The 18,216-nt window shown below is 41.6% G+C and overlaps 2 protein-coding genes across 5 annotated transcripts in view; both read left to right on the forward strand.

Annotated features, from left to right (window-relative positions):
• Positions 1-399: 399 nt before the first annotated feature.
• LOC113170342 (E3 ubiquitin-protein ligase NHLRC1) lies at positions 400-1,877 on the forward strand. The gene has a single exon (XM_026372407.1). The coding sequence runs from the start codon at positions 555-557 to the stop codon at positions 1,776-1,778; it is 1,224 nt and encodes a 407-aa protein (XP_026228192.1). The 5' UTR covers positions 400-554; the 3' UTR covers positions 1,779-1,877.
• A 521-nt stretch (positions 1,878-2,398) lies between these two features.
• The window catches only part of kif13a (kinesin family member 13A), a 31,944-nt gene continuing 16,126 nt past the window's right edge, over positions 2,399-18,216 (forward strand). For 3 of the 4 annotated variants that reach the window (XM_026371990.1, XM_026371993.1, XM_026371992.1), the window contains exons 1-6: positions 2,400-2,785; positions 3,015-3,105; positions 12,908-12,920; positions 15,021-15,081; positions 15,933-16,025; positions 16,749-16,929. In XM_026371990.1, coding sequence (XP_026227775.1) covers positions 2,731-2,785; positions 3,015-3,105; positions 12,908-12,920; positions 15,021-15,081; positions 15,933-16,025; positions 16,749-16,929 — 494 coding nt within the window. In that variant the 5' untranslated portion in view covers positions 2,400-2,730. Of the gene's footprint in view, positions 2,786-3,014; positions 3,106-12,907; positions 12,921-15,020; positions 15,082-15,932; positions 16,026-16,748; positions 16,930-18,216 lie in introns of all 4 variants that reach the window. The other variant, XM_026371991.1, reaches the window with a different exon arrangement.

Raw genomic sequence — 18,216 nt, forward strand, 5'->3', positions numbered from 1 at the left:
CCTGCAAATGAGCAGTAGCAGAGATATAGGCAGAGTCTGCTGAAAGAAGAGCCCTTGAATCAGCACTTGTAAGGCAGTGAGCTTTAGGTACCATGTGATACAAGTGAACATCCAAGGATTCTGGCTTTGAATGCAGACAGGAATTCATATTTTATTATATATTTTAAATACTAACATACATATAGAACATGGAATAGATATTTTTCTGATACTCTCTCCTGCTGTTTCTGATGTCTGAGAAGTCCATATTGTTGAAAAACAACATGAGCTGCAACTGATTTAACTTCTCCAACCTTTGTGTAAGTGAATTTCCATGGGAGGGCAGCAGAGAGCCTTGGTCATGTGCAAAATGTCACATGATCACTGGGGCCTAAAGTACAGGGCATGACTATTATTGCACTGTTTTGCCTTCTACTGCCTCTCCTCACCATTCTTCCCATCTCACTGGAACCACAGGTCTTTTTTCGGTTTCTTGAACATCATGCTTTCTGCAGCGGCTGACTGAACACTCTCAGTAGTTTTAAAAAACGACAGGATATTCTGATATCTCAATCATGGCCACAAGTCCATGTTCCCTGAGTGGCAGCTGTCGGAGTCCTGAGAGGATTCTGAGAGAGATCCAGATCAACTTGCTGGAGTGTAAAGTCTGTTTCGAGAAGTTCGACTCTCAGCAGAGGGAGCGCAGACCACAGAACCTTTCCTGTGGCCATGTACTTTGTCTGGAATGCATCACAGCTCTGTCCCACCCTCTTCTGAGGAAGCTGGAGTGCCCATTCTGTCGACAGCTGTGCAGTGTTGACAGCACCTCCCAGTGCCAGGTTCTTAGTGACCTGCAGGAGCTGCTGTTATCCTGGAGTTCCTCTGCTCTTCCTCAGAGGGTAAAAAGGGGCCTTAGCTTGGCCACAGGTCTGACATCCACAGCTCTGCACCTATGCACAGCTTTTGGTGGTTGGGGGACTCTTATCAACCCCACTGGGATAGCTGTTTTGGGGTCTTCAGGGACAATAGTGGTGGTGCATGATGGAGAGAAGAGGGTGGTGGTTTTCAGTCCACAGGGCAAGAAGCTGCATAGTTTTGGGCGAAGAGAACAAGCCAGTGGGGAGATCTGTTACCCAGTTGATGTGGCGGTGACTCCCTGTGGTTACCTGGTGGTGACTGATGCAGGGGCTAAAGCTGTGAAGGTTTTCACCTCCAGAGGTGGCCACGTGTTGACCATCAAGGGTTCCTTCCAGATGCCCTGGAGTGTGGACACAGACAACTGTGGGCAGATCCTGGTGTCAGACGTTCAGGCCGGCACGGTGTCCCAGATAAAAGTGGACTATACTCGTGGTGTCATTCTGGAGCAAAATGCAGCCATTTCTGATCTCGAGCATCCAAAAGCAGTTGCCTGCTGCCGCATGACTGGAAACACAGCCGTGATAGAGCATTTAACAACAGACCGGCACCAGCACACGAGACTGAAAGTGTTTACGAAAGATTTCCACATCCTTTATCATACAGAAAGTTTCAGCCTCATCCTGCAGTCCACTGTGAAGCTGAACATGTCAGGTGTGGTGTTTGACAAAGACGGGGATGTGATTGTGATTGACTCGGATCAGGGAATAATTTGGAGTTTAGGAAAGGTCGAGAACGGCCCTTCCCTAACTCCTCTAGTGGGTGATCACCTTGTCCGCCCAGTTGGATTGGTGCCACTGAACAATACACTTGTTATTTTGGACAGTGGAGACCATACAGTGAAGATTTATTCTGCTCAATCTGATACTGGATCCATCAAATAGCTCATGTACAGTGTGAGCAGGCCAGGAGTAATATTAAATGTAGCCTTATTAGTGAGTGATGAGGTGTCCTAATGTAATTATTTATAAATACAGACAAGGTTTGGGGGGGGGGGGGGAATGACTAGAACAAGTAGATTCAGACACATTACACCTATATTGTTTTTATTGTTCAGCACTTTGTAACGTGTTTGAAAAGTGGTCTATGAATAAAATTATTATTATTATTATTATTACTGTTACTGTGTGCTTTGAAGTGTGAACCATGGAAAAATATGTAACAAATACATTATATACAGTATAATATTTAGTTTCTGTACCTTAAAGTTGTGACTAAGGGGGAGAAAGTGAAAAAGTGGTATCTAGTTTTCATGGGGCTGCAATTCAAACTAGTGGATCTATTGCTGTTACCATGATTTGGGAAAAGTGCAGTTTATAAAGTGACAGTAAAATGCAATTTAGACATGTGGAATAAACTGATGTGTAATGTATAAATGTAAGAAAAAATAAAAATGGAACTAACAAACAATCTTCTCCACATTATTACCTCCAAACTGGTGCCATGATGCCTGTCGTCGGTGCATGTAAATCAACTTGTCAGGCTGCCATCCCTCGTCTCTCCCTCGTCTCCTCCCCTGCCCGGCGCGGTGCGTAAATCCTTTCTCTCTCTCTTTGGCACAGCCGTCTCCAGCCTGCCAGAGGATAGCAGTCGTGCTCCCAGTGGAAGATGGCGGTGGGGATGCTGTCTGGGGCTGGAGTAGAGAGCTGGATTTGCACAAGAGGCGAACCCGGATGGATCTAGAGGGGGAAAAGATGAACACGTTTCGCTCACTTGTCCTGGAGGTCCGGACTATTTCGGGGTTGTTTAACTAGAGTCTGCTTCTTGTCGGGGATTCACAGACCATACGTTGATAGCTCGGCGCATAGACAGGGTGGGAAAGCAAAGTGGACGAAAATGTCGGATACAAAGGTAAAAGTTGCAGTGAGAGTCCGGCCCATGAACCGCAGGGGTAAGTGTTTCAACCACATCTCTGTTTGCAAACTCGCATTTCTGTCTGCTCGGATTCCTGCTACGTTATCCTAAAGTTTTGGTTTCTTCGCCATTGCTGCTTTCAGCTGGAGTTGTGAGCTTGAAGTCAGACTTGAGTAGTGTAGTTTAAACACGGCCAAAGTGGCGAGGATTTGACTTTTCACACCCCCGCATTGTGCTTTACTTTCCCAACAAACCTCTCTCTGCAGAAATTGAGCTGAATACAAAATGCGTCGTGGATATGGAGGACAACCAAACGGTCCTACACCCACCACCCTCAAATGCAAAAGGAGAGAACAGGTATGCAAACATGTCAACACTTTGTAGTTGTGTCCTCCTATGTGGACATCTGCATTATTACAGATATAAAAACACTTAGTGATGTGTGACTTAGTTGCAGCTCAGACATCCTCAAAATCAAATCTCTTGGCTCTGGTGTTTTAGAAATGTCCCTAAGTAAGGGAACAGAAAAATGCAGATTACACTATCACTGTAATTGCATCCCACCCTGGTTGTAATACAACATTCAAGGCTTGCTTATAACTGCTGGACTACTAAGTCTTATTAAAAAGTCTGAAGATACATCATAACATTAGAAAGTAACGTGATGCTCGAGCAGGAAGAGTCCTCTGCTGCTCCTGAGGACATGATATTTGTTACCACCTGCTTGCAACATGATACTATGTTATGTAATTTGTGTGAACTTTACAAAACTAATAATCTCAGCATAATAATAATAACACCGCCCTCACATTTTGCATATCTGCGGTGGCATTTCAGTGCCAGTAGCGGTGGGAAGACGCCTGTAAGACAGAATTAATGGAAGACAGATTAGTATTGAGCCCCGGTATCACTGTAAATCTCTGGACCTAATTTAAGTTCTGTGGTGTCCAAGGTGGTGTTAGACCCAGTGGCGGCTTTTTAAAATACACCTTAAGCATGTCTAAAAGTGGTGAAATGCTGCAACAATGGACAGCTAAGCATCCTCTGATGTTTCCCACTCGGTATGCACACTGAAGGTCAGCAAAAAAAAAAAAAGCTGCCGTTTCTGCAGGCTTGTGATGTAACGTGCTTTTAAATTGTAATGAGGGGATGTCTGGAGTCACACAATATGTGCAGGCTAATGATGACTGTATGCATGTGAAGTCATGTAGATGTCTTAACAGTTAGCAATCAGATGTTTGATTTCACCCATAGTTTTTTTTTTTTTTTTACATTTTTACCATATGGTTGGTTTGCTCTCCTCTGCTGTTCATGTCACACATGGTTAGACAGCTGACCTGAATATCCATGGGTGCAAATAAACCTAAAGGAATAATCAGTTAGATATAAATATGACACTATTATTTCTTTTCCTCTAGTCATCACTCTGATAATGTCCTCTCTGTCTCTCTCAAGCAAACAATTCAGAGACTGCTGAAAATGAATTTATTTTAAAGGGAAATGCGTGCCACAGTGGTAAAGGCTTTTGCCGTGGCTCCAAATCCGGTCTTGTTAAAGTATAACACTTTCTCTACTGTTGCAGTCAGCATTAAATGGTAATGAGCTTGCTCCCCAAGCATCACGGGTCCCACACATTAACGCGTATTTAAGGTAATTATCAGAAATTGCTACACAGTGGTGTTGTTCCAGGTAGTTAAACAAATCATGCTCAGCTCTAACATACAGTATGTAGAACAGGATATATAACAGAACAAAAGGCTGTTTATGACTGAGAGGTCAGGGGAATGGCGATAACTGTGTAGAGATTCAGAGCGACTACATCTGCAATATTCTCTGTGAGGTAATTAGTATTTGGCTCTGATGCCAGATCTTTCTACAGCTACAGTGCTTGTTGCCATGTTGCTGAGTGAGACACAAACTCATTTCACATTTTCAGGAGGAGTTGCCATATCTGATTTAGCTGTTGTATCAGTCATACAGAGATTCCTTCCATGCCTCTCTTTTTAGTCATTTATATGAAATGTTTTCAGCTTCTGGTGGATTCAGTTACACTCACAGTTTTCCTATTTGCCGAAGCTGTTTTTTTTTAAATTTGAGCTATTTACTCGTTAGTAATTCTTGAGGTAGTACATTTTGTAACTGTACAGTGACGATGACCCTAGTTTTATTATGTCACATAGTGTAGACCAGCTATGTAATTACTTGTTAACATTTCAGTGCTAGTGCTGTGTGTGTTTTGGGTCTCTGTGTTTAGGCTGCCATGGTTTTCTTAAACCATATAATTTTGTTCTCTGCTGCTTGTGGAGCCACAGAAGGGGGATACCCTGATCCCTAAGACTGTGTTGTTTTGAAGACACCTGTTCCTGTGTGTTGGAAATGTGTCAGATTTAGTGGGTATTAGCATGTCAAATATGGCTGCAGGGGCACGAGCATGGGAACTTCTTCTCTCTCATGGGAATGCGGAGTCTCAGAAAGGCAACAACACTAAGAGGTACTTTTTAGCCACATCTGAAATAACTTGAACTCTTGTTTATTTCTGTAGATGGTGAAATATGGAATTTAATGATGGAAAACAGAAATTAAGTCTCTAGTGAGGTGAACTTGAAAACTCTCCAGATTGTGTCTGCGTTTTTAATCAGATTTTGCACAGACAGAAAACATGTAAGTCATGTAAAGACTTTGAAGAAATATAAAGGATTTTCTTTCATGGCTAGGTCTTATTCTTTGCACTGCAGGTGATCACAGCCACACTTGTTAACTCTTTATTCCCCTGAGAAATAAAGGATAATCTCAGTGCTAGGCAAATGAAATGTGGATTGTGACTTCAGGGCGGCAGGTTAAGTTTCCAAAAGTTTCAAATTTCATCTGACGGTTAAGCTGGCATGAATGGCATATTTGAAATGGGAATCTGGGAAAGTAGTTTTGTTTTCACGCACCAGTCTGCTCTCCTTTGGGTTTTAGACACAATGAAGGTGGGGGTGGCTCTGCACAGAAATACCTGAGGCTGCTGTCTGCACACGGGTTGAGTGGCAGTGCAGCATCACAAGAAAATACCCTTTGAGTCACACAATAGGGCCATATTACATCTATCATGCCCCAACATGTTCTTCAACACACAACAATTGAATGCGGGTAGTCGTTTTAAATGAGAGTCAGAGAATCTTCTGTATAATTCAGGTTCAATACAAAGAGTTTTACGAAAGCCAAAAGTAAACCACAAATGATTTGGTATGGTTTATGTCAGAGGAAGGTGCTGACTTTTGCCTTCCTTTCATTGTGGTGAACCAAAACATTTTTTAAAATATGTACCGTATTTAACTAAAGATATGTCTTTGTAGTGGTGAAAACATGACCTTTATCCTCTCATCCTTCAGGCTACTGAAGCTCTGCAGTGTCTCTATCTGATCATATCTGAAACCAAGCTTGTAATTTCCGCTGTAATCTCCTCCTTATCACTAATGGTTACAAGAAGCCAGTTGGGTTTATCTCCACTTGACTGTTTCATGCTTATTTGGGTTTTGTAATCTGAATGCTTTGGAGAGGATCTTCAATTAGGTCACTCAGCAGGAGGGCGCTATGCTCTTAGTATATCACCAGTCTTGAACAAATATTATTGAATATGTTCAGATAACTGAGCAGTTTGAGGTAAGAATTAAATATTGATTTGTTTAAAGTCTACTAATTGTGCTAATTTGCTTTCTGACATAAATTAGAGGAGAAGGTTGGTGCCACTCCCGTATCAGTGCAGTGTATGAAGCTACTCTACAGCCAGCAGCTGGTTAGCCTAGCCTAGCTTAGCACCAACGCTACAAACTAGAGCTGCAGATCAAAGGCTGCAGTTTTATTTCATAATCTTAATCAAGATATAATGCGTTTATCAGATACCTTTAAGTGAATTTGTCACCTTTGGATGAGTCAGGCTAGCTGTATCCAAGGTCTCCAGTCTGTATGCTAAGCTAAGCTAACAGGCCGCTGGCTGTAGCTTCATATTTACTGTACACATTGGAGAGTGGCTGCCTGCCAGCTACCTGCTTTGTTAATTCTGGTTCACTCCCTCGTCTGTGTCTGCTGACTGCCAGAGACCAGCCCAGTGTGGTCAACATGTGTTTAGTGAAGGCCTTTACTGATAGCCTCCACTGCTCTGTGTTTGTTATGAAACAGAGAAGTAAAAGACTCCGAGCTTTTTCTGGTGCACTAAAGGTGCTGAGTAGACATGACAGTCTCCCATCTTGTTGAAGGTTTGGAGCTTGGTCACATTTTCTCTAACTCACACATGTGTCATCAAGCTTTCCAAAACAAGCCTTTTTTGTAAATGACAATGCTGCCTTGTCCAATGGCTGCCCTCAGGAATGTTCCCTTTGTCTTTCCATTTTGCTCTCTTATGTGCCAAAATTCAACCTTTCCATTCAGCAAGTCGTTGTTCTCAGAGTAGTTTGGCCTAAAAACACCCAGTTACGAGTCATGAGGGTCGGACATTGTTTACATCTTGGTCCGGAACTGAGAAAACATGGCGACTCCTCTTTTTGTCAAGCCTGTGCCTCATTAATGTCAGATGTGGCTTCTCATTTTAAGAGCAGCCCATGCAAAAAAACAAAACAAATTAAAAAAAAAAAAAAACCCTATCACATCTCCTCCATAATGATTCTGGTTTCCCCTCTCACATGATTCTTTCAGATGAGGCCTTTTAGAGGTTTTGGAGCTGGCCTGTTGTGTTTACATGAATCTATTTTCATGGCAGGATAGGTTTAATGTGGACACACTTTCAGTCGTATTGAAAGAAAGCGGAGCCCCAAACACATTTTTAACTTGTCCTGGAAAGAAATATTGTGCTCATTAGATTTCGCCATGTTCAGTCATCTAATTACTGTAAAAATACTTGTGGTCTATCTCTCAGTTTCTCAGTTAATGACTTTTGTGATGTGTTTTTTCACTTACTATGGCGTTTGATTGTTGTCAGCAGCCACACAGCACGTGTAGAGAAGTGACATATAGTCAGCAGTCAAAGAGTCAAAGGAGGAGTGTCCGGCTAGTAAATATGTCACTTCATTTCTCCTGTGGCAAAAAAGCCTCAACACATTGAACAAAGTGATGAACTTCACTTCTCTCTTGCTTGTTTGTTGCAGTTGAAACAAACAAGATTAAAGGCTTTAGTGCAGATATGATCAGTATCCCTCTGTGTTTTAGCATACACACACACACACACACACTCTTGGCCCATAACCTGCTGACCCAGCTTGTCACACAGTGTTGTCAGAAATGCCAGATAGGATTAAATTAGATCCTGTCTGCATCATATGTTGTGTTGTTAACATTTGTTATGGAAACTTCGACGGCCCACGCAGAAGTTGGTATGTCATGTGTGCTGCTGATGGCAGTGCTCTGCATTAGAGCTGTTTTGGAGATCCCGAGTTTGGCTTTCATGCTGGAACTTTGACTCATGATGCTGGTAGGTTGTCTCGTCTCCATGTTTACCCTCGTTGCTTAGTGATGGTCACAGCCAAGATTCAGAAAAGTTTTGGAGTTATGTTGATGATATAATGAGCGATGTCCCCAGACACTTTAGATATTCTCTTAAAAGCTAATTTTAGCATTTATTACAATGATCCATGGAATTTTAAAAATGCTTAAATGGCAAAGACTCCAGCTGTGTTCGTGTGAAGTACTATACTAGAATTGTGTTTTAGGTGCAGTTTTCAGATACTTAACACTTTACATGGGTATTTACATGTTGTGCGGCTTTCACTTCATTACAATTCTGATGAAAATGTAATTTTAACATTAATATGTTATAATGCATTGTTAAAGGTTAAGTCAGTTGTTGACATGGTTTTATTTAAATTAGGTTAGTTAATAAAGTTTAGATTACCCAGTATTTCACAAAAATGTGGGTGTGGGTGGTTAGTTAAAAAATACTTTATGCACCAGAACTTTGTTTTTCTTCCTTCCCCTACCATTAATCATCTGTGACCCTGTGAAGCAACCTGACCCCTTCATTGGGAACCACTGAAATAAATTACCTAACTGTATCTAACATTAAAATTAACCCTAACCTCAAAAAACTACAACAGTTAAATGCTTCTTGTACATAGTTTGTATGAAAAAGCCAGAGTTAGCCGTCTCAGTAGTCTGCGGATCTGTTTCTATCATCATCTAGCCAGCTTCCTTCACTGTTGCCTGGCTTTTGAATGTCTTCTATGTAAACCTCTGACTGAAACCATTTGTCATGTTTACTGTTGATTACTTCATGCTACTTAATGTGACAGCCTGGTCAAACTTAGGTTCTGCTTCTTTGGAGTCATCTTAAGTGAAACCGGTCAGACAGAAGACATCCGTCCCCTCTTCCATACCTCTGCCTGGCATTTTCCTGCTCCTTCCTGTCTGACTGTGCAGCAGGGTGACCTCTGCTGTGAGTGGGTGGGGACCAGTGTATTCATTTCTCAACATGCTGGAGGAACATCTGAAATGTTAGCTTGTAGCCTGTGAGAGCACAGTGCACTGTAACCCAACACTTAGGCACACACACACACACACACACACACACACACACACACACACACACACACACACACACACAGACAGCAAGAGAGAGAGAGAGCGCTCTGAATGTTGAATGTTTTACTCTGGAGCGTTTTCAATTGTAATTGTCTGAAGCATGTTGACAGCCAAACAGGGGAAGAGCCGTGTGTGTGAGTGTGTGGGGGAGGCAATGTTTTAACAACAGATTTAGTTGTAGGAAAAGATCAAGAAGAGAAAAAATAAAAGATTAATATGTGGATGGGCTGACCGGGAAAAAAAATGTTTGCAAGAGTGGGTATGCACACAGGATAAATGAATGTTTCAAATGTCAACCCAACAGGGGGTGAAGCTCATTCACATGACTTACATATTCCATTAGAGCAGCAGGATTATATTGTCAGAAATTCTTGCACACTAAATCACCCTGATGATTCTGACAGTATATTCTTGGTGCACAGACAAACTGGGGCTACATCTCTGTGTCTAATTGTTGTTGTACAATTTATATCCAACATTTATATGTCTAATACTTGTGTGAGCGTAGACTTGCAATGCAATTTTTTAAAGAGCGGATAGCTGCTTCAGTAGGTGGTTGATTCACTGGATTAATCTGGTGTGTTGCCTACTGAGCTAGAAGAGTACAGTTTTCAGTGGCATAATAACCCAGTGGCCTTAATCCAGCTCCATAACCACAGGGGGGATTCCACTGCTGCTCTCCCAGTCTTCATATCTTCCCTTTGGGCACCAGCACATACACATATTTGAGCAGGAAGGCACAGGCAGATGTCACTATTTCATGAGTCGAGTAGACTGAGTACCTGACCTTCAACAGTGAATTTAACTGTGACTGTGAAACTCCAGTCTGGCTCTCAGTAGGTCTTCTTACTAAATATTTAGAGAAACGAGGATTTGATAAAGAAGATCAAAATGTGCCCCTTTAATCTGCCTGCTCTGACACAAGATCAGTACATAAGAGGAGAATCATAGTGGTGTGAGAGTCCACCCTCAGCCAAGTTGAAATCATTCATGGCTGTCTTGGCATCAGGTAGCTTGAGGCGTGGGAGCCTTAGCGTGCCCTTGATGACACACACATTAAGGGGCGCACAGCCATCCCCCAGTTGTACTTTTAGACTTCAGTCATGCCTTACTGGGTCTACATCTGCCTCTGAGCAGGGAGGAATCTGATGCTAACTGGCACTTCTGTGCCATACATGTGTGTCACACATTTGTACAGTACTACCACAAGACATCCTTTAATCAGCCCTCAAGCAAGGACTTGACATGCATGGTGAATATTAAACAAATGGCCTGTAGGCTTCATGCTTGAGTCAGCTTTGGAGCTGTACTGTATAACATTTGTGACCATTCTGTCAGTGGTTGCATTTCCTAATAAATTATTTAAATAAGGACATTGTAATTACAGCATAACAATTATGTGTATGGTATGTGGTAAATGAGTACCAGTAGAATAATGATAAATTGGTATGTTTCATTTCATCAAACATCAATAGAATTGAAGATACAAATAGTGTAATAAAATAATTTTCACTTTCAAATAAGCAAGATTTTTTTTTTTTTCACTGCAGATAATATGGAGTTATGGAGAGGGCATGGCCTGCATGGTTTCTATAAGCCAAGTACGAAGGCCACATATTTCCAGAGACATTAAAGAGATTATATTTATAGCAGGGCGAGACACTTTAATGTATTAATGGTCTTAACATTGTGATAGGAGGAAGAGGTAAAGAAAGACACTGTAACACTGAGTTATAGGCTGGAATTTAGTCTGATTATAGAAGGAATCAATTTGCTATGAGACTTTGTGAGGAAACGATTGTTTTAAGAAACTCCAAATATAGCCAGTTTGAAACAGTTCCACCCATTGTCTTATTGAACATTCCCAGCATACCAGATTCATACTGTATGTACAGTAGATGACATAATGAGCAAGTGGCACCAAACCACTGCAGTGAATGTGTTGCTGCTTAGTCTGCTGCAGATGCAGAGATTCCACTACACACACTACTTGTCTTCAAATTTTAATGTTTGTCCTTCTCTGGCTCCCTGTGTCCAGTTCTCAGTTCAAAGACATCTGTTCTCCGTTTCTCATTCTTCACAAGGTTTCAGCAGCTGTTCTATTTGTTGTCATAACTCACCCACGTTTATTTCATATTTGACATCCTTACTTTGTAGCAACACTGAAGCTTGAGGAATCACACTGTTTATCTTCCAGGTAAACATGCACTGAGACCTGATCAGTATCCTCTTGGTCTGCTCTGTCTTTTCAATGGTATTTAAAATATTATGTGATCCTGTTGTGTCTTTCTCTCCTGTCCTGGGACTGCAGATGAGTTTTACCTCTGTACTCTGTACCTCTGCCACCTAGTGCTGATCCATCCATCTGCACAGTATGAAGGGACAGGTCACGATAGGGAGGGGAGACTGTCAGTGCTCAGTGGTCTCTGTGGTTGTCCGTGGCCCAGATTCAGATTCAGGGTCTGAACCTAAACAAGGCCTTCTTGCTCTGACTCCCCCGCCCACTCACTCTCTTTCTGTCTCTTATTTCAATGTGTCTGAGCACAGTTAAACACTCTCAGACAGGAATATCACAGTGAAAAATCTAAAGAGTTCCTGCTTTTTCAGGAATCACTTCACTTTTTGAATTGGTTGATCTTAGAAAACACAGCAGCATTTAAAATCATAAAAGTGCAGAAGACAGTCGTGCTGATATTGTCGTGCTTCCACCTAGGGCTGCTGTTGTTGGTCACTCAGGTGAGTTTGTGTGACATGCTTTGGTGCATTGTTTCAGACTTCCTGAAACAGCTTGTCCTGTATTAGTTACTGCACGAAAGTGATGCCCACCTCTGTCTCTGTGCTAGGAGATGCTTGCAGTAATCTGCTGATTGTTGAAGAACAAGACTGTGGCAGATGCACAAACACAAGGGTGGTGGATATGTTATACTGCATAATAATGCAACATGTATGTTTAAAAACAGTCCCATATATCTTTGCCATATAGTAACATTTGTTTGGAGATGCCGGGCTGTAAATTGATGTCATAGTTTATCTGCTTTGAGGAGTTCTCTGTTCAGTTAAGAGAATAATCCTGCAAAACTTAAAACCATATATACAACTCTTTTGTTCTTAGTTCTGGCAGCTTTTAATGCAACGTGCAGCTTCCCTAACCTGGCCTCTCTGTTAAGTCCACAGACATAAGAGCTATTTACTCAACAGAGTCAGTGGGACAATGAATCCTAAATCTCTTCCCTTCTTCGCGCTCCACTGGCCCAATTATGAACCCAATCACAGCAGCAGCTACCACCAGGAAATGCCACTGTGTGGAAGTGAATGAATAAGTGAATAAATGAGGGAAGGGGTGAATGACGAAGTCACTAAAGAAAAAAATTGTAAAAATCAAGTTCATTAGGTTTCAGTGCATACAGTATATATATCAGTTCAAAAAGAGTGTCAGCACAGGCAATGGGACTTTTGTACTGTGGGAATTGCAGCTACATTTTACTCAGTTGTGAACATGTTCTGACTGTTAAACTGTATCATCGCTAACTGTGTTCTTTATTTTTCTGTCTTTTTTCTGGTCGTGGGTTTCTCCTGTTTATGATGGATCACCCTTCTCATTCACTAGGAAACAACCTAAGGTATGTAAGTCTTATCTGTCTCTGCTGCTTCAAAAACTGGCCTATGTGAACAGAGTTGCCATGCAGTGTCAGCAGAACAGTCAGTTCTAGTGCAAGACGTGGTCTGTAGAAACTTCCTGCTCTCCGTATCACAGATACTGAAATAATCTAGTGTCTGGATGCGGCTACGTACTATTCACCTTGAGGCCTGAGAAGCATCCTGCACAGGTCGATCTACTGTTGTGGCATTGTTTCTAGGGACATGATTGAGAGAGTTTTAGTAGTTTGGTTGGTCAGCAGGAGCTGGATAGATGTCCGTGTGAATGTGTCAGCGCTCTAAGATCTCGTGAACACCCACAAAGGCTCTACAATGAGAGAGGGATGAGCACGGACACTGGGGCAGTGTGTGTGCACATTCAAAGCTGCATTGTTGGAGTGCACCCCCTCTACCCCCCTTGACAACACCCTGGTGACTAGCTCAGAGATGTTTCACACATCAGGGACAGGCTTTGTGCTCTGTGCACCCGGCGACCGATGGGATTGGGGAGCTTTAGAGTGGGCCATAGGCGTGCATGGTCTCTGGGGCCCGTGAACCTGAGTTACCCTGTAATACCCTTAGACTAGACAAGCACGTGGCTGTCTGCTTAGTTGTAGTGGCACTCGCAGAGGCTGCAGTCCAATCCGGTTCCCCAATTTTTCTTCTTAGGAATGAGAAAAAGAGTTTTGTGCGTCTTGGCTTCATCATTATTTGTCCTGCTTATTGATAGTAATAGTCCAATCTAGAACAATTTGTTGCACAGTCACACCCTCAGACAGACCAGAGGAGACTGAAGCACTAGTTACCAAACCAGCCCTAATTGAGAATGATGGCACTTTTGTTCTATTTGAATGGCACCCACTCAATTTTCTGCAGTCACACAAGGAGGTCTTGCTTTCAAAGCATTCATTGATCCCACTGCTTCCCATGCTGACTGTGCAACCAGTGGTTCCCTGGCCAGTACCCCTTATTATGATTAGAAGGGATTTTAGTTATTTTAGAGGTATTTGTGCTGGGGAAAGTGATTTGGCAGAGCAGCAGTGCACTGAAAGCCAGGAGTAGTAACGTGAAGTAGTGCTGTTGCACTGTGGGACAATGTGATCAGTTTTGCTCTACATGTAGAAAGAAATCCTAAAAAGAGGATTGACTGAGTTAGGGTAACATATTTTAATTGTACATTTTTAAAATTAATTAATTAGTTCACAGAAAACACGAAAGAAAGATAACACAAACAATACCAAAATCCAAATTAAATATAAATGTGATTTCTAATCTAATGTAAAATTAAGATTTTGTGATAGTAACTATCTTAACAGCGCCTTGATCTCTCTCACAAAAGAGAGATCATGTTTCTAATTGCAGAGGGTTTGAGTTGGAGGGAGGGAACAGCATACATAAAATCATAATAATCATAAAAATTACATGGTTCAGTACTGCCTTTTGCAAGTTTGTATAAAAATGAAAAGAAATCCATCCATTTACTTGAAGTTTCTAAACAGCCTGATATACAGAGGTGTTTGGATTAGAGTATTTAAATATGCATGAAAACTGTATCTAAGGGAAATTGAGTTATACAGTAACTCCACTGTCTGTGAGGTGTAGGAGCTTTGGTGTGGTATCCATTCAGACGTCCTGCAGGTGTCTGGGGGACATAAGGACTCTCTACTGCTCAAGTCTGTGTTGTGAAACCCAACGCTGAGAGCAGAGAGCCAGCCTGCATCACTGTGAACAGCTACAGCCACGTTTCCTTGGAGACAAGGGTCACCGGTTGCTGGAATTTCTTCTGTGGAGCACTGACCCTGATTTATGAATTAATTTAACTCTAGCCAGTATGACAACACATGGGGCAGCTAACAGTGCATTTGCATTAAGCACTACCCTGAACAGTACTTAGTTAAACTTCACCTTCCTCATTCAGACAAGCTCTGTCTTGCTGGTTTACTGCATGGTGGCATGGCAGAACACATTAAGCCTGTTTTTGTATTTCAGGGAGGGAAATGAGACCACTATGAAGGTTGCCCTGTACATGCTTAGACAGGTGTGCTAAGTGTGTGTTTGCACTCCCTGTGTTGTCTCGTCTGCAGGTGTTCGCTTTTGACCACTGTTTCTGGTCCATGGATGAGTCCAAAGTTCCCAAATATGCTGGTGAGTCGTGAAGACAATAAAACAATCCCTCACTCAGTGCAGGGAAACGTCCTATTGAATGGAAAGCTGTTTTTGCATCATGCAAAGCAAAGCACAGCATGGACACATAAAATAATTTGCATATTGAGTGAATACTTTAAAATATATAAACAAGGATTTATTTTTATTGTCTCAATTAAAATGAAGTCATGCAGTTTATGTAGTGCCATAATGGACACTTGCATTTGTATTATATGTAACAAATGATAATATGAAAACTGCAGCTTGTTGTCATTTGTATTTTAGCCCCCATTCACGTAGTATTTTCAGTTTCTTTAGCTGCCATTCATTTGAATGCTTCACAGAAACGGTTACAGCTACAGTTTGTTCAACTTCTGTAAAAAAAAAGCTTATTACTGCCGGTCTGAGACAGATTTCCATGATCATCATCGATATGTTCCTTGTTATATCGCTCTCATTTTGTGATGGAAATGTAGCGCTTACATCTACTTTGTGCTGAACTGACAAAGCAATGTGTTCACTGAATGGCTGCCTCAAGGGCCCAGGCCATGGCTTTATTTAGCTCATTAAACAGCTGTTCCGTTCAACAGGAGCATGACAGTGAGCAAGAAGAGATTTCTATACACAGCTCTGTATTTTCCACATGACCAGACATGAATCTGTCCCATTTCATGAATTTTATCCTTAATTGTTTCGTGTTTGGTGAGCCCAGTCGAAACATTTCTCTGCACTAATTTCACTATAATAATTAAAGGCAGACAATCAGATAGTAATACATAATAGTATTTCTATAAATGCATGGTTTATCTGTTTACCAAAGTCTCCATGGTGACTGATTCTTTGTCTAAAAGGTCAAGAGGTGGTGTTCAAGTGCCTTGGAGAGGGAATACTTGAAAATGCATTCCAGGGTTATAATGCCTGCATATTTGCCTATGGACAAACAGGTAATGAAAAATCCACTAGAAATCTGCTATGTGTTTTTTTTATATGTTAAATCCATTAAACATTCTTTGAAGCATATGCATATAAAATAATCGCCCAGCTTGTACTCAAATTGAAGTTTTTAAGTACATTCGCAGGTCGAAGTTTAAAGAACAGAAAGATTTGTGTTTCTGATTGCTCTGGTGAATCACTTAACTCACATCCTTCCTTACCCTGGATCAAATTAGCTCCTTTATTCCACATCCTGTCTTAGAGGGAAATACTAGAGAGACACACCTATTGCATAGAAAAGAAGACAAATATTGCCACTGCCTGCCAGTCACTTAATGTATAAGAACACAGGTTAGTATTTACATATAACCATTTGAATTAACATCTCTAAGCAGTCTAATCAAAATGAATTACTTTTAATGATGATAGCGGTGTGACTGGCCGAGCCATCTCTTCATTCATGATCCTTAGGGGATTCATTTTAATTACTTCCAGGTCTATTATCAGGTCATTTTCTTAAGTTGATCTAATACTTTACTGTTGCTTTATTAGCATTTAGCTCAGAGCACCTCTGTGCCTAAGTATAGTCTCGCAGAGCTGCTGGCATGACCACTTTATGACATAGAGAATTTTTCTGCAGGTCAATTGAGATGCTTATCGTTACTGAATCATCGTACTGTACAGTCTGCTCTCTACAGGGGATACAATTGTGTGACTCTGCTGTGTCCATCCAGGTTCAGGCAAATCTTTTTCCATGATGGGAAACGGAGAGCAGCCGGGTTTAATCCCTCGACTCTGCTGCTCACTGTTTGAGAGGGTCCACAGAGAGGCAAATGAGTCCCATGCTTTTAAGGTAGAGGTATCCTACATGGAGATCTACAATGAGAAGGTCCGTGACCTGCTGGACCCCAAAGGGTGAGTCTGATGTCTTTTTCTTTAAAACATGCTTTGAACTGCTTTGGTAACGCTTTTCACGTGAGGTGACAGACACAGCTGGTTACACAAACTGTGGTAAAGTTTCCCCATAGTCTTGATTTACTCAAGCTCCAGCATAAGCAATGTCCTCTCCACCAGCTCCCACTATGTGCTACTTAGCATCTCTGTTTATAGCTCTGTTGTGTCTAGCAGCCTGAATGAGGGACAGCAACAGAATGATGTGAGTAGGAAGCTCGACCCAGTCATTTCCTGCAGAGCAGCAGCCAGCATCGTCCTCTGACAGTGCTGCATTCTTCATCACCATGGTCTGATGTGGGTTGGCAGACAGACTGCAGGGGAGGGCAAGCTGTGAAAGAGTGTGTTTCAGAGACATCTGTTTGTGAAGCTGTGAGCAGGAGAGCGGTCAGAGCGGCCTGTGAGCCGAGCCCCACAGAGGGACCACAGTGCAGTTCTCTGTGTGCTGCAGATGTCTGAAGATGCAGCCAGACCCATTTTGAAGTCAACTTCCTCTTGCTTCTGTAATGAGCCTCAGACTATTGATGGCCCTGTCTATCTGCCATTGTGATTTTTAGGATTAAACATCGGCTGCAGTATAGACATCATATGCATAAAGTCAAGTGTAGATAGGACCACTTACTAGTACTTGATATCTGGTCTTTGAAATGATTGTGTTATGCTGTCATTGCTGCAGTGGGAGTGGATGCAGGGGATGGATAGGGATTCAGTCGATGGGTTTTGAGCTATTAGTTTTCTGTTCAGCACCTGCCAGACAGCCAGGTGAAGATGAACTTCAGTCCGTCTAATGAAACTGGTACCTACCTTGAGTTTAAGATTGTGAGACTGGCATCATTTTTATTAGGATATAATTTACATTTTGAATAGGAAAATGTGTTACATAGTGTGTAAAGTATAATGACTGCATGCCAGAAAATATAGCAACAATAACAAATGCAGCATTTCAAAATGAGATATTAGATATGTATTCCATTGACATGTTTTAGAAATAGCATTATTACCAAATCCAAATTGAAAAAATCAGTATGAATTCATGTTCTCAGGAGATAAGCCAATAAGTCACATGAGCCTCTCAAATCCATTAAGCATCTATTCAAGTTTTCATTTATTCTGAACAAGCTCTCAAAATGAAGTGGTCATTTTTTTAAAAGAGAATTTATTGAGCTGCCATGAAGTGTTACAGGAAAAGGACAGAAAAATGTCTAATCAAATGAGTCCTCCCTTTTTTTTGTTCTCTTTGTATTACTCATG

Source organism: Anabas testudineus, chromosome 16 (assembly GCF_900324465.2).
Source record: "Anabas testudineus chromosome 16, fAnaTes1.2, whole genome shotgun sequence".
Classification (NCBI taxonomy): domain Eukaryota; kingdom Metazoa; phylum Chordata; class Actinopteri; order Anabantiformes; family Anabantidae; genus Anabas; species Anabas testudineus.

Coding starts and splice junctions, on each gene's coding strand:
- LOC113170342 (XM_026372407.1), top strand. CDS start 555: ATGGCCACAAGTCCATGTTCCCTGAGTGGCAGCTGTCGGAGTCCTGAG.